The sequence below is a fragment of the Thermobia domestica genome, chromosome 10 (genome assembly GCF_964235325.1).
Source record: "Thermobia domestica chromosome 10, izTheDome1.hap1.1, whole genome shotgun sequence".
Classification (NCBI taxonomy): Eukaryota; Metazoa; Arthropoda; class Insecta; order Zygentoma; family Lepismatidae; genus Thermobia; species Thermobia domestica.
Genome location: NC_137463.1, coordinates 139364956 through 139386959, shown reverse-complemented (window position 1 = coordinate 139386959; position 22004 = coordinate 139364956). Strand labels below are relative to the sequence as shown.

The window sequence follows — 22004 nt, the reverse complement described above, 5'->3', positions numbered from 1 at the left end:
GGTGCAAGCGGTCCCGCATTCGATTCCAGATGGTGACACTCGGTCGAGAATGTGTAACAGCCTTTTCAAGCCAGCCATCCTGAGTGAGGTTTCTCCTGGGTTTTTCTCACTGACACCAGATTAATGTTGGGACATACAGGTCCCGAGTAGAGGCTCAAACTGCCTTCTCCCAGTTTTACTTTTTTTATGACTTTAAAACGTTTCACATTTCAATTTCAACTATTGCATCAAAGTCCCATTATACACAGCAGTATTCTACGAATCTGACTTAACTTTAACGGAAAATCTTGTACGTGATATCTTCCAAATTTTGGCGGCCTTTACAGTGACTGCTTTCCACACTTCTACAACAATGAATCCTCCCGGTAATTAGAACTGATGTCAACCGCCAACCTTATAGCCAAAATACAGTTAGATGTTCTATCTTACGGTGGCAGTTGAAACTTCCTCTTTTCTGTTCATGGTTTTACCGACAGAGGACTGTAAAACTCTATTCATATTTTGTGCAAAGTAACCCCTGATGTGCAAAGTAACTCCGTCTAACGGTACATTAACATTTTTATTTATTATTTACTAATACAATACAGTTATATAGTTATTCACACTGTAAGCAATTAATAAAACACAAGAAACTGTCAGTTAGGGTCTTATATTAAGACGCTGATCTCAGTATTCACTTGCTTTTTCATCACATTTACCTAGAACTTTTCTCGCAACTCCTCTAGCGTTTTACTGTGAATAGTTTGTCCATTCCTACGAACTGAAGTCATTATTTAAGTGGATGAAATTATCACTAAATAGAATCTAATAAGGTGATTTATCTTTTATCTTATTCAGAATTAATTTACAAAACAAACAGGAGTTTCAAGAAATACTGCTCTTCTTTTTTTTAAAAAAATAGCGAAAAAAACTGACTTGGCGGAAATCAGTGAACACTTCGAAAATTGCACTAAGTTTGAAAAATGCTATCCACGACTAGGAAAATATATTTCTTAAAATGGGAGGACCTCGGGGAAAACGAGGCAACGGATGCGGTGCTAGATGAGTGCATTGTCCATTCCCAGCATGAAGGATAATTTTTAGTTATTTATTGTCAAGTTTCCATACAAAATACTCTACGATATAGAACAACGGAAACTTGTTTGTTTACTAGACCAATGTCTTCTTGTTTTCCTGTTTCCTATCAGATAAATGCTGACTAACAACTAAAACGCTCGAGGCGCTTTCTCCCCATTTTATGGCATAAAATGTAAACAAGTATTTAGATTTGTGATAAAAGCATAGGTGCAAGATGCTAACAATAACAATAAACACATAATATGAGGTCTAGTCCAGTGACATTTTGACGTTATTACATGTGAATTCTCTTAATTTTCTGTACATCAACTTACACATAATAATAATAATAATAATAATAATAATAATAATAATAATAATAATAAGAAGAAGAAGAAGAAGAAGAAGAAGAAGAAGAAGTTAATGGTAATAAGTCGATAATGAACGCTAGCCAGGAGAACTGTACTAGTGGTTATGCAAGGTGAATTGACTTACAAGATTATTTTCTGACTAAAGATTAAGATATGGAGACTAAAAAAATTATATCAATAAGTTTTAAGTATTATTTAAACAATTTCTTGAGATTCTCCCTGAGATCTTGTAATTAAACTACAGCAAAAAGAATTACACTTTACTCTAATACAATAAATTCATTGATAAGTTGTCAAACGACCTTTTATTTTTCATTCTCTACTTTGAATGACCATACTGAGATGGAATGCCGCTGTTCCTTAACTGCTGGGTAGACATGTGTTAGGTATCAGTAAAGCTTGATTTATTAAACCCCTGTCCCCCAGAAAATGGTTAGACGGTAACATTTCTTTTGATTTCCACACAAACATGACATTCGCTGTATCCCTGGCAACTCTGCAGAAATGTGTGTCTTTGAAGAGTCATAAACAATTGTGACAGTTTAGAGAGGGTGACCACTACACCCTCCGTTCCCCACTTCCTCACCCCGAACTTGTTTTCTTCTCTGCAGCGGATAGTACACAACCTTTTTCTGAGCCACTTTGCAGAACGACAAACTACAAAGAACTATGAAAAGCACTTGACAGGGTCCAAATGACAGACAGTCATCAAAATGGATTAATCATATATCCATCACTGCTGGTAGTCACATTCAGGTCCTAACGAAGCATGACAGTAGTATAAAGGGGCGCTGCAACATTGTTCGCCATTACCAGAAAGCTTTGCCACGTGAGTTTATGGCTCATGACCCATATGGAGGTTATGCGGTAAATTTGCTGATAATGAAAGATTAATAAAATCGTGAAAATGGATGGGAGTAGTTCCAGGTGCTATTACACAATCTTTCGGATTGACATCCCTTATTCGGATAGATATAAAGATACACCGATGCAGACGCCAACGAGGCGAAGAACCATATGGCTAAGACTTCAAGTCATACTGCCAGAGTATCTACGCATCTTCATCAGAAAATGGAACAGGAATTAGGAATTTGTGTCATTCCATTTCAAAACTTCCTTGTAAACAACCTCGAACCAGTATCATGGATCTCTACTATTTTGATCTATTGAAATGAAGTTCTCGATTTTGGAGTCCACTCACCCTCGCTGGTCTCTAGAAAGTCAGCAGGAAAGAGTGAGAGTGGATTCCCTTACAGGTGCTTCCCCGGAGTTCGCTTTAATAAAAACTTCCATGTCAAGCGATAGTTCACAGTGCTAAGTGTCCGAAAGAACACAATCGCTGGCGGTGGCGAGGTTTTTCGTAAGATAAATACCCTTCAAAATCAATCAGATATAAAGAGGACAACCTCTGTTCGTGTTTCACCGTTTCTGAAATTTTTGCTCCTAAAGGGAGAATTCCAAAATATTCGAACATCCGATTCTTTATTGAGAAAATGCCTGATGCGAGGGTCTGCTTAAGTTGGAAATGTGAAATTCAGGACGTAGAAGAGGAACGCGAAAAATACAACAAGAAAATTGTAGCATTTAGTTTATAAAGAGGATCCTGTTTAGCAAAATACTAAGCGTAGCAGAGAAATCAACTCGAAAGCTTTTTCCCTCACATGTTATAAATAAATAGCGCGTCTCCATGGATTACTCGAAAACCACATGATCATCATCATCATCATAGGTATTCTGGCCTTATTGGCAGGTCACTTGCCGCAGCTCAGAAGCTTCCATGCTCCACGGTCTTCCGCTAACCTTTTCATCTTCACGTACGATCTTTCTGCTTTTATATCGTCCATTAATCGTAGCCTCCTTCGCCCTCTCCCTCTCTTTCTTGCCGCCATATCCTCTAGCACGTCCCTCATGATACAATTTCTTCTCAGGTAATGTCCCAACCAGTTTCTCTTCCTCTTCTCAATAATATCTAGAAGTGTTTTTTCTCCCCCTCCCCCTATTTCTAACACCCTCTCATTCGTTTTCCGCTCGACCCAACTATTTCTTTCCATTCTTCTCCACACACACACACACATATATAAAGTGAAGGTGTGTGTTACTTTATCACACAATAACTACTAAATCAATTAAAACGATATTTGGCATGATTACCAGCCTTAGACCTAGCAAGGATTGTATATTACATTGATAGTTTTGGGAATGAGAAAGTGGCGATGGGCAGGAGGGCAGCACATAAAAATGATCGAAAAGGACTAGTATTAGCGTCCGATCTTAACTTTAAAGCTTCCGGAGCTGCTTAGACGAATAGTGACACTCCTGATAACGTTTATGTATAAATTCATCCCCGATCGGCACAGGGGTAAGAGGTAGGAATGGGAAGCACTGGTGGCATATAAAAATAATCGAAAACGGCCTGTATTAGTTCCCAATCCATAGTTTTCGGGGTTGCTGAGACGAACAGTGGCACTCCGATGCAGTTTAAGTGCAAGTTCAACTTGATCAACATGGAAGGTGAGGATGGGTTAGGTGAAAAGAGTGACATTATGCATTTTTATCATTACACTTCATTGAAATACATGTTCTAAGGGAAGAGGGAAGGTTCAAATATTTTCCATAAACCTATTCTCCCCGTGTGAAAAATGGGCATTTCAGATAGTACATCCATAGGGATAGGAGTCAAGTTTGCAGTCAGCATCAAACTTTCTATCAAAGAGACACTAGAATTTATGTAAAACTGACCCACACATCAGGATTGCCGCAATCAATCAAAAAAATATTAGTATGTGTTCCTGTAAATTTCAATAATAGATCAGATTCAACAATATTAAAATCATCAATAATTTTAAGGCACTAAATTTAAAACCATATGTAACTTGTACTCATTCAAAATTAATAAGCCACCAGACGTACCTGATTAATTAACGGAGGATGCTCTTCACAAAATTCTATGAGTACTAGATCTCCATCACGTCCCGTAAGGTCATCGGGAGTGCGCATAAAGAAAACATCACCACCTCCTGATGCAGCTCTTTCTTGTTCTCTTTGCTTAAAAGATAATAATAATAAATATAAAATAAAATATTAAGTAAAGGTAGAACGAAGTTTCATGAAAACTAATATTGAACAAGCAAGTTTCCTGCACAGAATACAACGATATACTTTCAAACTATAGAATTCTAACTAGAAGTGACAGAAAATTGCCAGTTTCGATTTCAATACAACAGACACATAAGACAGAAGGGAGGTGTACTAGGACTCTACCTTTGAGATGCTGAATATATAAAAACCTATTTATTTACTTCCCTTACCGTTTTCGCTCTAGGAAGATTGGTTAAAATCGAAAGCGACAGATTTATATTACTTTTGACTTCAATAGAAGGGGAAAACGGAGACACAACCTACTTTTTGGGCGTTGAATTCATATAAAAACAATTCCTTCATATTCTTTTTTGTTTTTGCTTTTTGAGTATCCACTAGTAAAAAATGGAAAAGATGGATGTATCGCCAGTGAAAGGGCGAAGTGGCATAGCTTGATTTTTGTAATTTTACTGGAGGATGATTTAAAATGTCTCGTTCAATGTTATACGTACTGCACATTTCAAGATACATCGTTTTCAGAACGTTTATATCTAAGTGAATATAAGGAATTCTGGTAGGAAATTATTTATAGTTGATAAAGCAAGTTAAGTAACGATGGATGATGGTCGTAACTTAATATTGCGTTTCCAAGTTCAGTCAATTCGCACCTTCACCGACGATATGTCACTCCAGGTTTCAATTGTGGAATGGTGTAAAATTCACTTGAAATTAAGCGGATTAACTGTGCATTTTAAAATGGTTTCTCACATCTTGCATTGTCTTTGCTCTAGGAGGACTCTAAACTAAAGCCGAAAAGAATTAGGTCTATTACTTCCAGTTTCAATATAATAATACATGTGTAGACAGATCACGCTTGAAACATTGAACTCATTACTTACAATCATTCCTCGCTATTTCTTACCATTCTTGTTCTATGACGATGAATATTAACATCAGATTTAAATATTATTTCTGTCACTTCCAGTTACAACAGAGGGATAGAGCCGATACTTAACTTATTCTTGGGCACTATATTCATACCAAGAAACGTTTACAGCTAGATATTACTGCTTTGTTCTGTGGGAATCACTATTGAAACCAGAAGCTGCTGGATTTGTACTTCTACCGTTTCAATAGATTATGAGCTGAGATAGAACCTATTCTTGTATCACTAGATATGTATTAAAACAATGAGTTTCGTTTCACATTATCAAACTACAGTAGACTTCCGCACTGTATGGGGTCCGACATTACAGCCAGAAGTGATAGATTATCAGTTCCGGTTTCTTTAGGCGGATAAGGGGGAGATAAGAATGTATTCTTCAGATGAAGAATATATATATATAAATGATTTCTTGATATATGTTACCACTTTTATTTTATGAGGATCAATACCGAAATAAAAAGCTGTAGCGAATTTCAAACACTTTCACTTTTAGTACAGTAATAAGAAAAGAGACGAGGTTTATTATTGAGATTCTGAATCTATATCAAAAAATATTTCTCGGTATGTTTTGCCGTTATTGTTTTATTGCAATTAACACTGAAACCGGCAATGGTAGATTTGTACCACTTCAAGCTGGAACAGTGATAAGAATGGACAAAGAACGCATTCTTGGGAGTCTAAATTAATCGAAAAAAAAGTTTTCTGTTATTTACTTTCGCTTGTAGGTTATGAGCCGGAAATTTCAGTGCATTGCAACCACTTTTACTTTTAGCAGTGATAACGGCGGAGATGGCATCTGTCCTCAGAACGTTAAATCTAAATCAAGAAACAAACGAAAATGAAATGAAATCTTTACGTCCCACGCTTATGCCGGTTAGGCTAAAGGAGACGGTAAAGATGAGAAATGAATGAACTGGTGGAATGAAGAAAGTGGGAGGAAACGGGAGAACCCCGAGAAAACCCACGAGCACGGTGTTTGTCCACCACAAAGTCCACACAGCGCAAACTGGCATCGAACCAGGGACTCCAAGCACTGGAGGTGAACGCTCTACCACTGAGACACCGCGCCCCCAAGAAATAAACGAATAAGTGAGCTGTTCAGCAGTGACGTGATTGCCGAGGATATCTATTCCCGTCAAATCAAGAACAATATCTCGCTCTCTTTTATCGTCCATGCCCGATGTTGATCAATATTGAAATCCGAAATGGTAATTTCTGCCACTTCCGTCGCAATAGAGGACTTACTGCAAAGATTATCTCTCTTCTTGAAATGTAAATTTATATCAGATAACCACTTTTCACTTTTGTCTTTTCTGTTCTATGGGAATCAGTATTGAAATCGGAAGTTCCAGTGGATCTAAACCATTGCAGGTTTCAGTGGAGTGACACGAGGTCTATTCTTGAGATGCTGAATCCATGTAACATTTTTCGCTTTGTTATATGACAGTTTTTGTACTAGTTATCAACAGTAAAACTGGAAGTATTGGATTTCAAGCACTTCTGGTCGCAATAGACGTAAAGTACGGAGTGGAACCTACTATCTGGAAGCTGAACCCATATCCAAAAAGACCGTTTCTATTTCTTACAATTTTTGCTACGATATTCGTCAACAGAGAGAGACGGACATAGCCTTTACAATATTAATTAGTGTTATTATTGCCTTAACATTTAACTGACAAAACGACATGTTTATGACCTAAAAGTGTTTAAGAAAATTCATCTTCTACACTAAATAATAGCGAATTTTAAAATTTAAATGTGTGACGATTGTAAGTCAAAAAACTTGTTCATACAAAATACATGAAACCTTACTGAGAGACCATTTATTTAAATCGATTAACCTTCATCATGCCTGATGAAGGTTAATCGATTTAAATAAATGGTCTCTCAGTAAGGTTTGTACCAAAGCGGAATCATAACTCCATAATTGCAATTTCTTTGAATCCCCTTTATGCTGACCACTTCTTCTCCCGCCCGGCCCAGCGACAACTAAGTTTTCTCAGCAAATATTTCTTTAAGACAACACCTTTACTATAAATATATATTTCGTTGAGTAAGGAACAAGTACTGTTGATAAAAGTAGGCAATTAATGTTAATAACCTGAACTGACAGGATAGGTAGCTAAATCCTGTAGAATGATTATTAAAAATAAAAAATAAAAAATAAAAAAAAGTTCTTTGGTTTGTAAAAGTATGATGCTTCCGATGGGATAATGCTTAGAAGTACAGGAAAACACGAATAGTCTTGCTTTTGGAAGAAATTTCTTTGCAGAAGTTACATACCACAGCAGGAGAAAGAATGCAATTCTAGAACATCAGAAACTGTTTGATACAATTTTGTAAGTAATGCTAATTTCATTATCTATCTTTTTTCATAATGTGTTATTTCTCTTTTATTTTTTCTTTCTTATTAAATACTGCTCAAGTTGAGACAGAGTTCGTGTATTATTCTGTGAATTTAGACATTTGCCAAAAGCTTAACAAACAATTAATGTTTAGGTATCTTGGAAAATTTTTCTTCTTTATGAACTGATAATTGTAGAGTAGTCATAATTCAATCGCAGCATCCCTTATTTGAATTCTTTCCCTCATTCGAAAATTCTTCAGGGTGTCCACTCTCAACCACTCTCAAAGCGTTTTGAAATTCCCGGTTGTCCTGGCTCTACTAGATAAATTCCCGGTTATAACGGGCACTAAAAGACGAATATTTTGCGAAAGAGGCGGAAGGATTATTATTTAGTTCCCACCCGAACAACATAAAATTATACTATCGAAAGAAATTATATTTTCTTACCTGTTTTCATTACTTCCCGATAAGTGCATTGATTTTTTCTTCCAGAAGAGCAGCTTCTTTTTTGGCCTCAGCAATTACCTTTGCCTTTTTAGCTTCCAATTCCAATAACGTTTACTTTCTCTTTCCATCTTTTCCTTTTCACTCAAATCCTTCTCCTTTTTCTTCAATGTTCAGTATACCGAGCATATGCATTTTTGGCCGTATGTATCATATCTTTGTTGATTTTAATTGACTCCAATCCACCTAATGCACTCACACCATCATACACTTGTCTCATGGCAATAAGGCTCTTTTGTTTGATTCTCAAAAATGCATTCAGATTTAAAGAAAATCTTCTCTCTACTGATGCATTTCCGTGTGACAGTATCAAAATACATTGTATAAAATCATTGAGATCTTGTACACTGTCCTCACTGAATACGCTAAGAAGTTCAACATAAAATGCATCCACACGCTTCTCCTTTCTTTTAAATGTTTTGCACTGATGAATAGATTCAGGTGACGAAAATACCTTCCAATATTGTCCCATAATTTTATCTGCTTTGCTTCCGTAAACCATTGTTTAGCTACCATCTCCTCCAAAGATAATGTCAAACGCTTCTCCGCTAGTGTCAGGTTGTGACCAATAAGCACAGGGTCGAGACACGAAATAGCTCGAGTAAGTTTGTATTTCAATGGTGACCTATCCATTATTTTACTAATCATCGCTGCGATAGCTTCTCTGCACGTTCGTCGCAGTGTTAGATTGTCTAGATCCGTTATTTCCTTGATTCCACATATGGCATTCCTAGTTGCAAAGCCTATGTCCACATCTTTAGCAGGAAGAAGATTGTTTGGATCTGATATATCTATTTTTTGAACTGATGCACCTGCTTTATTAAGAACATCACCCTTCACTATTTTTTCCATTAATCTTTGTACGAAAGAAGTGTGCTCTTCATACGGAAAGGGTCCCATGGGTTAGTCTGTTTGAAATTCGGTCAGAAATGGTTCCACCATTGAAGCAATAGTTGAGAAAAATGCTAGTTTTGGTGCTAGCATTTTGTCGTGCAATTTTTTTCTCTACAAATGAGAACGTTGTCGAGTTAAGTGTTTTCTTGTTCTTCTTGACACACGCAATATTTTATATATATATATATATATTTATATATATATATATATATATATATATATATATATATATATATATATATATATATATATATATATATATATATATATATATATATATATATATATATATATATATATATATATTTAAATGAGGCAACATTAATAAGGCTCGAGATGCAACGTCACTGTTTTCTACCCATCTAACAGCACAAAACTTCTTTGGGAAAATATTAGATTCAGTGTAATAAGTGTAGTCCGACCTTCGTGCTGGCGAGTCTTTGAATAAATAAGACAAAGCACGTAAAAACCCCACTAAGTCCCAATCTGTCTTCTGCATGTCGGTTTTGAACGCCCCATTAACTACATGAAGACCGCAACTACCAATGCTTAACAACACGGACTTTCCGGCGTATGTTGCAGTTCAAGTTGCAAATCTGACAATAGTTTAAAATTGACACTTGGCCCATTCTGAATTAGTTTCACCTGAATGAGTTTCTTTAAAACGTCCGAAGATACCTTTTCATTGATACCTTTTAACAAATCTGACGCTGTTGAGTATCCGAGAAAAACAGATGTAAACATCTTGTTGTAACAAGAGATTTATTTGAATCCCAAAATCGTACATGTAAATCCATTTGTTGCCTCTGAGAAACTTGATTCAATGATTCGTCGAAGCAGATCACAACGTAGGTGCAGTCTTTTAATAACCTCTGAAGCTCTCGCTCGAAATAGGGTGCTAATCCAAACACTGCTGTGTACCCCACTTTAGTTCGATGCTATTGCAATTTTTCTGTAATATCACTGTCAGAAAACATCAATTTAAATGTTGATGCACAACGCTCAGCTTCTCGGAGAGACATATGGTTCATCACAGTTTGTAAACACCAAAGCACCTCAGCTTTAGTAACTGAATCTGCTAATAGGTAACGTTTAATAGTCGGTTAAGAAGTAGAATGAATACTGCCTGACTGACAAGAAAAAGATGTGTCATTCTCAGTCGAAGAAAATGATCAGTGGATGAACTTTGCTTTCTATTAGTGTCGGACGAGTTTTTATGACAATGATCGGTGGATGTACTTTGATGACTATTAGTTTTGGATGACTTCTTAAACGCAACATGAGTTAATCCATTCACAACGCAAATGAAAGTCCTCCAGCTGATTTTTCCACTGTATTAGGCAATAAAAAATAATAAGAAAGCATAATAATATCTCGGCATATGTCGGCCTGATAGGGGCCAGAATTTCTTACCCAAAAAAGTTGCTTTAAAAAAAATGCCTAATTTTGGTTAGATAAGGTCAGTTTTGGTTAGGTTAGGTTAGGTCAGGTTAGGTCAGGTCTGGTTATGTTAGATTTGTTTCGTTATTTATGTTTGTACTTACTATCACAGTTTGTATAGATTGGCTTATATGTTTGTACTTACTATCACAGTTTGTATAGATTGGTCTCAAGAATTTGTGCAAGAAACTTCAATATTTCGCTTACATTAAAGTGGATTATTGCCGGAACCGGAGTGGCGATTGCTCATCAGACGCAATCCCACACTCGCTATTTCATACATGTTCATGAACAATTTATTTATTTTCTGTGGTGTGAAATCACTGGAACAAAAACCCTTTCTACTGTTATTCCATACTGTTAAGAGAATAATGACCAATAAGACGTAATATGGTTCCTTGTACTTATTGTGCTGATGTTACCACACGTGATTTTAAAAAAAAATGGACAAATGACTTCCTTTATTTTGGCATTCCGCGCCTGAAAACTGCTTTCGTTTTACATATTTGCTCACATCCGCACATTTGAAGTATTTTTAAAACCAGCTTTAAAGATACTCCATAAACTTGTACGCCATTAATAAACGTTTTATGAGGACCAGCCCTACAACCTCCTGATGCCGCTTAAATGTCAGATAAGAACGGGATGATAAGTGATCACAATATAATATATATTGTGTAAAATGAGAACTACTGCCACAACATCTTGCTGAAAGTTTTAAATTACTCAATAAAGTTGTATACCAATAAATATTCCCTCCGGGCAAGCCCTACAATTTCCTGAAGTCTCTTAATCGTCAGATAAGATAATGGAATGATACCACTTACCACAGTACTAATGTGTTATTTTACGTAAAATAATAACTACTGCAGCAACATCTTGCTAACTTATCTGGTGGTTAAAGATATCAGGAGATTGTAGAACCAGACCTATTACTAAACAAGAAATCATAACTGCCAACTAGGCAATCTCATTCCCGCCATTTACTATTCGCATTCATTTTTACATTGCTATTCATTTTGAACAAAAAACATAATAAAGAATATATCAAAGAAACAATTCGTACTACTGAAAGTTGAATTATAGTTAAATAATTCTTTATATTTTTTTTTCCTTAAAAGACCAAGGCCAAAACAAAAGACCGCACACATGATTGCTGACTACAACACAGCGCTCCTTCAGGCTTCAAACAACCCCCTCTGACGCATCACTACTCTATTCTTTTTTTTAAAAATACAAAACATGGTCGATAAGCAAACCATAACGTAGGATTCAAGCGAGCGCCTGTTTCACCGTTGCCACGTTCACTTGCGATTCACCATTGATGCTGAATTCGGACGCCCCAAACGGTAGATACCGACAGGATGACGCTGGAACCGATCAAACGAATCATGAATTCAGAAGCGCCCAGTGACTTATCGGTAGAAAACAATTGAGCTACGCCTTGCGTTTTTAACTTTCGGCCTTCTTCGGCTATTATCGTCGTGTTTCCCGGTTCTTTGGAGAAATTCACGGCTTATTCCCGGTTTTTTCCCGGTTCATGAAATTCCCGGCTATTTCCCGGTTTTTCCCGGTGGGTGGACACCCTGTTCTTAGTAACCCACTCAACCCTCTTTAAGACCACCTCTCTAGACAACCGAATTTAAGTGTACATTTTAGGTGGTTGTTGACAGTAAAACGAAAAAGGGCCTACTTTTGTACAACAGAAGCATTTAGGCCTCGATCGTAGAATATAAGCCGTCATATAGAATACATTTTACAAGATAAAAATTACACTAAACTCTTTGTATTCCTAGTAGCTGAAGTAATTCCGATACATCGGATACTTTAACAAGTATCCATTTTCAAGGACCACAGAGGCTTAAATCATATTGTGCGGTAAGATCTTAACATGCTTTTATATTCAACATAAGTTGAAATTTTTAATTTATATACGAAATAACGTATTTAAAATGATGAAAAAAAGAAAGTTAACTTGTGTGAAGGCTTCACAACACTATAAGTTCTCCCACTCCTCTTAACATGATCTTGTACATCCATGAAACAACAAAACAATGCGAAGTTCAGTGTAGCCGAAACTTATTTTTATACGTATTAGTGCTTTTGTAATTTTTCATAAATGACCAGAACTTGTATAAAGAAAATTCGGAGTAATAAAGAATTGAATTTATAATATGATTACAATCTACGGATGTCCAGATAGTTTTATGAGCAAAGCAGCTACTAGAGATAGGTTTTCTATAAATTTTTGACTGGAACTTGTTGTGGAGCTTATAGAAAATAAAATCCAGAAAATCAATAGCTATCTTCTACCAATTCCAACGTAAAATTTAATTTTTGAATTTATATTTACGAGCTGGCTCAAAAAAATATTGTAATTGGTCTTTGGTCTTATGAGTGAACACTGCATGCCAGCACAGTGAAAGTATTTATTTATTTATTTTATTTATTTATTTAAAGAAGAAAATTAATATATTGGATGTATCCAATATATTAAGAATATACATAAAAATACATAAACATATTAAATTATAAAATAATAATATACAAAATATTAATGAAAATAAAATGTAAGAATAAGAAAAATAACTGCTACAGAAATTAAATAAATTTTCTACTTATAAGTGCTATTACTTCTTTAAAGGAAATCGGACTTCCTAGATTCTTTTCATTAGTAGAGTTTAACGTACTCGGCACTCAGAGATGACAGGACTTCGGACTTCCAGAAGTCATGTCTATCTCCCAGTGTTGGGTAACTTAATTCAATGCACTTATTTCTATATTGCGAATTTTTTGTATTTTTTATGCAAAGAATAAAAAAGATAGAAAATGGCTCACATAAGAAAATGGCTCACATAATACTTACTTTTAGCTAACAATAGTTTTTTTAAACACTTTTTAATTCTTTTAACCACTGTAAAATTAACCTTTTATATGTTTTGAAATTACTTTCATCTTTGATTCGGAGTGGGAGTTCATTATAGATCTTTGGAGCTCTGTAATATGTTTGATATTGAATTATAGATTTACTCGTTGCTCTAATTTCTAAATTTTTGTTTGTCACATTTCTGGTTATATACGTATGTTTTATTACTTCCAATTTGTTTCTGTTCTTTTTAACATATATTAATACCTTCTGCAAATATAATTTTGAAAGTGGTAGCACTGAGAATTGGTCATAGAGTCTATCTAGTCTACTTTCAAGTCCCTTTTTTAAACATATTCTTACAATATTATTTTGCTAAACAATCAGAGGTTTTAGATGAGTAGGGTAAGCAGCACCCCAAATTAATATACCATATGTAATTATACTATTTACCAGAGCATAATATACAGTTCGTAATATTTTTATGCTTACAATGTTTCGTAATTGAACAAATTTATATAATAATTTTCTTAGTATTGTGGCGATATGTGTAATGTGAGAAGACCATTTTAGATGCTTATCAATAAATATACCTAAGTATTTTACTTTATTTTCACTAATAAGAGGACTACAGTTACATTTTTCAGTATTTTGACAATAATGCAATTTTAGTGACATTTTCTCTGTCTGTCCTGTTATAGTTGGTGAAAACGTTATATACCTGGTTTTTTCAGCATTTAATACTAACTGATGATTATCAAGCCATTGTTTTACTTTCTTCATTTCTGCTTCAGTTTTTTTGAATACATCTGTCCATGTTTTACCAGTAAATATAAGTGAGGTGTCATCAGCAAATGATTGTATATGTCCGTCCATTTTTAAATTACACAAATCATTTATATAAATTAAAAATAATATTGGGCCTAATACAGTTCCTTGAGGGACTCGTTGTTTTACATATAAATAATTGCTTTGAAAATTACCTATTTGGACGGCCTGTTTTCTGTCTTTCAAGTAACTGTTAAACCAAGATAGCGATATACCCCTTATTCCACATCTTTCTAGTTTATTTAAGAGAATTTTGTGTGATATTGTGTCGAATGCTTTAGCTAGGTCTAGGAAAACTGCAATTACTTTTTCAGCTTTATCAACATTTTTACAAACAATCTCTGTTAAATTGTATACCGCTTCTGTTGTACTTTTACCTTTTTGAAATCCATATTGATTTGAAGAAAAGAATTTATTTTGTTCAAGAAAATTAACTAATCTTCTCTTCATACATTTTTCTAACAGTTTAGCACAGTTACTGAGGATTGATATAGGCCTATAGTTATTAGGGTCAGCCTTTGAGCCTTTTTTATATATAGGTTTTATTACAGCAGTCTTAAAATCATCAGGAAATACACATGTTTCTAAGCTTAGGTTAAAGATATACTGCAAAGGTTTTAATATATTTGATTTCGTATGTTTCAATACACTTGCTGATAATCCGTCTATACCAGATGTTGTTTTTGGTGATAATTCATTTATGAAGCGTTCAATTTCCTGTTCAGTGATTGGAGTGAAGAATATAGAGTTTACTACTTTAGTTTGAGAATTCAAATTCAAATTTATTTTATCATTAATCTCTTTAACTATTTTTTTTTTTTTTTTGCCAACACTGGAAAAATGCTCATTAAAACTTTCAACTATTAACATTGGATCACGTTCAAACGTTACTAGACCATTTTTAGTGTTTAGTTCATTTATTTCTACATACTTTTTGTCATTTTTATCTATAATATCTGTTATTACCTTCCATAATTTACTAACATTGTTATTACATAATGTAATTTGTTTTCTATAGTAGTCATTTTTAACTTCTTTTATTAATTGTGTAAGTTTATTTCTATACCTTCTGTAATATTCCTTAAATTCTAAATCGTTTTGGTTTTTTATTACTAAACGACTTAATCTATCTCTTTCCCTTACAGAGTTGACTAATCCTTTTGTTATCCATGGTTTTATTTTGCGATATTTACTACTTACTTTTTTATTTTTATTGTTAATACGTGAATTACTTATACAATTTTTCATTATTTGGATGAAATTCGAAGTTGCAGTATTAACACAATTACTGTGTATTACCAGATTCCAGTTACATTTTTTCAATTCTTCATTTAATAAAGTATAATCTATAATTGTTGTTTCGTATGATATTTTTTCCCTCTTTTGCATTGTAATGGGAACATTTATACTAGTGAGAAAGTGGTCAGTTATACATGTTTGCAACACAGCTGATGTGACATTCAGTGAACTTTGGTACTTTAAAAATATATGATCTATACAAGTCTTACTACATTCTGTAACTCTAGTGTGTTTATTTATGCATGAAACATAACCATGACTATATAGTAAGTTTAAATACGTGTCTATATTTTCACAGTATTTGTCACTTAATATATCTAGATTAACATCACCTAAAAGCAAAGAGCAAGTTGATGAATTTTTAAGTTCATCATTTAGTGATTGTAGAAATGCTTTCTCATCACCACTTGGAGTGCGATATATAGCTATTATGTTACAACCTTCTGCATTATTGAAATGTAAGCGCATTCCAGTGGCGTCAGCAAGATTCAGTTCCGTTACCTTGTCAATGTCAACATGATCATTTACCAATATCATGACTCCATCTGCACGTGTTAAAGACCTATTTGTATAATAACAGCGATATCCATTTATGTTTATGTTACAAGTTGCTTCATTTTTCCATATTTCTGTTAAGACAATTATATCAACATTTATAGAAATATTTTGTAACAATACTAAAAATTCATCTAAATTTTTTCTAACACTTCTAATATTCAATTGAATAATCGTGATTCCTGTTTTATCACTAAATAATTCATTAAAAGAGTCTATATTATTACAGATGTTAGTGTCTATATTTTGGTATAGGAAAATTTCATTAATTACCTGTTCCATCTTGAGTGAAGTTGACAGTCTTGTTGAGCCACTTAGTTTTGCATGTTTTGTAGATCTTCTAGCTTTTTGATATGTTTCACTCGGGATGTTTCGTCTTTCCTTAGAAGCACTTTTCCATCGCTCACCCAAACAAATCGGAAACCATTGTTCCTGGCGAATTGTTTTGTTTCGTATAGCACTTTTCGATTGCTTGGTGTTAATTGTTCATTAACAAAAACTCGATTGTTCGGGAACTCGGGTTTGACTTCTGATGCTAATAAACTCTTCTTTTCTCGAAACTTCTGAATCCAGTTATCCCTAATTACTTTTGAAGAAAGTTTAGCTATAATTATTTTGGGCTTGTCTCTTCTTGATGTGGGCAGTCTATAGGATTTTTGTATATCTTCACTTTTTGTTATTATTCCAGCTGCCTTCGCTACCTTCATTACTATTTCATTGGTTTGTTCTTCTTTTGTCTCGGGAATTCCAACTATTTCAATAGTTTCATCTAACTGTTTTTGTTCTAGTTCACTTACTTTGTCCTCTAGTGTTCCAATTGCTTCTTTTAATTTTTTGTTTTCTGTTTCCAAAGTTTCCGACTTTTTCGTTAGATCACTAACTGATTTCTTTAGATCACAAATTTCCTTAGTAAAGTCATCAAACTTGTCCGATAGAAAGTTTATGGTTTTCTCTAGATCTCGAATATTATCTTTCATTTGCATAATTTTAGGCATATTTGCATGAATTTCACTCACTTGTTGCACTAGCTTCTTCAAGTCAGTATATTGGTTTAGCGAACACTCCGCACTATTGCCCGATTTGCACACATCGCACTTCCACTGTTCTTTTCTTGCTCCTAATTTTCGAATATTTTCAGCATTTTTCAAGGATGTACATTTGGCGTGAAAATAATTATCACAACCACCGGTACACGAAATAATTTCTTTCAGATTGACGGCTGAAATTTCTTTCTTACAACTACCACACAAGTCAGACATATTTGCAATGAAAGCAAATCTGTAGGAACGGTTGTACTACACGTCTTGCTTTCACGAGCGCTGACACAAGAATCTTACATTTGATATATCATACTTTAATTTCGGCCCTTTACACCACAGGATTCAAAGTGACTGATTACTATATTAGTTAATAGTGGAGGTAGCTTACCGTCTTTTCGCCAGTAGGAATTATCTTCGAATTTAAAATAGTTAAGTAAGAACACTTTAAGAACCCTTTTGAGTTCGTATATTTCAAGATTATTAAATTTATTCTATCGAAGCCAATTATGGATGCATGTACCATATGTCTACGGATGTCATTTTTAACTGATTTGTACTGACTTACAAATATATATCAGCTTTTCTTTATTGACTATAATCAACGATAAATTTGAACTTTGATGTGTTTTCAGAAATGAATATGCAAATCCACTTCGAGAGTTTATATGTCGAATGTAAACACTCAGAAATAGTAGGTCTAACTAATACCTAATCTTTTCAAGCAGTTTAGGCATACTGTAAATAAGCACTAAGGCACAAATTCCAAGGTTTTAGCCAAACCTTCGTCGACTACTCATGATTCCGAAAAGATTAGTGGATCTGAGGTAATCGAAGTGTAATCTTGACTTTCTAATTAAACTAAAGTGCATAAGAAAGTTAGACTATCTTGTTACCACGAACTCTTTCGTTTTAATGTATCATCTGTACAATTACACTGGAAGTCAGTGTTCGATGACTCACTCTCTGTGAACTTACATCGTCTTCGCGTAGATAAAAATCACATTACCCTGCTACATAGTGTTTTGATATTAATGAAGTTATTTTTCACAAAACAATTTAATTTACATAAGCAATATTCAGATTCCGATCTTATTCCCAACTACTATATTTTAGAAATCGCGTATCCAGCGAGCTTATTTCACAAAGTGAAGACAAAGCTAAGCATACGTATATGGATTAACAAAGAACTACCTCAAGTTTTCTTCAGGATCCAGACTTAGGATTACTTATTTCCCACTCTCACCAGTGCTAATGTGGAATTGTTAAAGTGTGATATTAATAGCGTGAGAATTATCTCAAAGGGCAGAAGTATTACAAAGGCAATCTTTTCACTTTCTTGAGTCATACATCTGAATGTGTAGTATCTGATTAAAATGTTCTTATGTGTTGTTAATATTTATCTCAAGGTAAGAGTGACACACAATGAATTAGATTTATCCCACGTAATCATATTTTGCTGTCCATAATTGATGTTTACCACTGCAGTGATTAAGTCGTACATAAGTATATGGTATAAGCTGTTTAAATAAGAATTGTACAGCCTTTCCACGGGACTGACACGCTAAATGACCATTATTTTATCTACGATATTTGTTCCCATGTACACAAATAAAAATGAACCCAGAATCACACATTGTTGTTTTATGAATAGCTTATGTCCGAATAGGAAACCGACGCCAAGACTGGTTTGTGAACAGCATACAGTCGCAACATGCAAATGTGAGAGATCAGCGTGTTAATGTATTTGTTGTTTTCCTCGTTGCATGTGAACTAGAATGGCACCCTCTCTTCAGCATCCCATTGACATTGCGTTAATGATTTGTACGCACAGTACCCAAGTGGTTGGAGCTGACATAAGTGCACTACATCCAGAAAATCCGCCCATACCACATAGTACCGTACGATGCTATCCAAAGTCAGGGCAAGTTTCTGTGCACGACATGCCACGCAGTGGCCGTCCGAGGATTACTATGAACGAAAAAACATTAACTGCTGTGTTGGCAACATTTGGCAAGAATCCGAGCCGCATTACACGCCATGTAGGAAGTGTTAGACGTGCCATGATTTTGCAACCAGTGGTATTTTTTTGCTGGAATTACAGCAACACGTAACCAAGGATAATACTGACAAGTGATTACAGTTCTGCCGATTGGCCCCGGAACAATGGCATGTTAATTCATAGTTTGCACACGAGGTATTGCTCAGTGACAAGGAATTTTTCTTTTGAATGAGAGGTAAACAAACAACCATCGATAGTGTTCACCAAGAAACCATACCAGATTGATGTCCAAATAAGTGCATGGAACAGAAAGTTCTAGTGTGGTTGTAGGAATACACGCGTTGTGGGTTTCGTTTTCATTAACAGCACATTAGATGGTGACCGATATGGAAACCTGTTACGCGAGATGTTCGAATAAATCCAGAAAGTCCGTTCCAACGTACGACACGTTTAGCATTCAGCTGACTTCTGGAGTTCTGAGTGATCTTGCCAGGTACACTCTCAGAGGCGATGATTCACCAGAACTAGCAACTAGCAACTAACAACGAATTAGGTCCTGTTGCAACGAACAAAAGAATGGCACGTGTAGCTCTGATTGCCTAAGCGTGATCACATGGTTGTGAATTGTAAGACTTCCTTTTTGCCGTGAGATTGCACATATCTAAACAACAGGGTCTTTGTCCAAAGTATTGCGCACCTGTGCACCAAATGATGAGCAGTGCCACGAATCACACATTGATTTACTTTTAGAAACAAATCTTAACTCCAAGAAAGAAACATTAGCGTAGAAATAATGTGATCAAATTCAAGTTCTTGAAAAAATCAAATGCTAAAATTATGTATAAAACAGCAGAAATGTTGTATCCTTATTACCTAGGTATTGGTTCCAAGATGGTAATCTAATGGTGCTAAGTCCAACAAATATGGTGGATGGAAGTATCTACCAGCCAAGTCGCTGAAGGTGGCCTTGACCATCCTTGCCACGTGTGGCCTCACATATAGTACATACTTGCGATAAACAAACATTGACTCCTGCTGCAACGCATATTGAACCCGCTGCAACTGCTCCACGTACAGGTTTGCTGTGATGGTGTGGCCTGGTGATAGGAGCTCGTAATGTACTACTTGATAACTAGCCCATCAGACACAGAACATGATTCTGCGTGGTAGCAAAGGTGGTTTTACTGTGTGAGGCACAAGTCATATGGTTATAACCGATGTCGTACGCTTGGATGTGTCATACTGGATCCACTTTTCATCGCTTGTACACACGACTAAATATGGGTATGTTGCGATGCCGAGGCAGAAACGTCAAACAAGCTGTCACTCGCTGTTCCTTGTTGGCTGCCAACAACATGTAGATTACTCAGTTGCTCAACTGTTAACATCTTCTCTATGTGGTGCAGCTGAAGTCTGACTTTCAGGAACGAGGAAGCGTTCGGCAAGTTCAACACACGTTTGACTGTTGTTCTCTTCTGTGGCTGCATTCAGAGCCTCATCATCCAACACTTGTAGTTGCCCACTGCGGGGTTCATCTGAAAGGCTCAGATTTCCCGACCTAGTGGTTCGTTCGTTCACATCATCATCTCCAAATTCATAGCGTATTCAAGGACTTGATGCGCAACCTGCTGAATTGGCTCAAATCAATAGTCACAGTAACCCCCTATCGCTTTTTCGGCACATAAATCACTTCGTCTCCCCTCTGTGAGCGCTTCGTCAGATAGGACACAGCTTTTTCTGGTTGTTTTGTACAAATTTCTTAAGAGGTCTACATAGCTGAGCATCGTTTAAAAATGTTCTTGTGCCTTATGTAAAGTAAAATATATAAACTTGGAACTCAGTCAAACTGAACACCTTTGTTAAATTAAATTTTTAAATCAGTTAGAGGAACTATTAAGCCTAAAAGACTAAAATTAAAGTAAGTTTATAACTAAAATAGTCTGAATCTATCAATCTACCAAGAAGTAGTTTAATTGATGTTTATGGCAAGAGAAGTACAAAACGTGTGACAACTAAAAATCATTTTAAAAAGTACCTTTGCTTTCTTCTTAATATGCTTAAGAAGAGGCATCACAGGATGTGGTCCAGGATGAGCTAAATTGCCATGAGAATATCTCTTCATAGGTGGCCTATGGAAATTTCTGAGTTTAATTGGTCCCATATGAGTTGGAACAAACGGTGCTCGTAGTTCTACTACAGGCGTTGAATGTTGTATAAGATTTCCTCCAACATTCATACGAAGTGACGAGTCCGAAGATTTTGGCATGTAATACTTATCATTGGATATATTAAATGGATCTTTATCTGGGGATTTTGGTGGCGGAGGTGGCGACTCTTCTTCAACAACATTGATTACTCCAGCTTTTCCGAGCAAAATTTTGGACTTCTTCACATGAGGATGAGGAATTTTTACTTTCACAGGTTGTTCATCAGTGCGTTGTGTTGCTGGATCAACATCATCTGGAATTCCTAAAATGATGTTTTCATCATTAGGATCCAAAGTAAGAATCTTTGGTTTCGGAATATGATCCATATTCTCTGCATCCCAGATAATTTCATCTTCCCAAGATCCATAAACTAGTTCTTCATTTTCTACAGGAAATATTGAATACCACGTATCATCACCACTATCCTCTCTCTTACCTCCAACACTGTTTAAAAGAAAAGAAAACAATTAGGAACTCATTTTATGTACTGGAAAAATACTTTACACATTATCTTATATTTCCATCCTTATACTGCTCTCATTTTGAATTCAATGAAATTTTGTCGTTTTCTTTG

The 22004-nt window shown here is 35.2% G+C and overlaps 1 protein-coding gene across 4 annotated transcripts in view; it reads right to left on the bottom strand.

Moving 5' to 3' along the window:
• The window catches only part of Taf1 (TATA-box binding protein associated factor 1), a 726438-nt gene that overhangs the window by 399089 nt on the left and 305345 nt on the right, over positions 1-22004 (bottom strand). For all 4 annotated transcript variants that reach the window (XM_081728611.1, XM_081728610.1, XM_081728612.1 and 1 more), the window contains 2 exons: positions 21259-21874; positions 4338-4472 (listed from right to left, as the gene is read on the bottom strand). In XM_081728611.1, coding sequence (XP_081584737.1) covers positions 4338-4472; positions 21259-21874 — 751 coding nt within the window. The remainder of the gene's footprint in view (positions 1-4337; positions 4473-21258; positions 21875-22004) is intronic.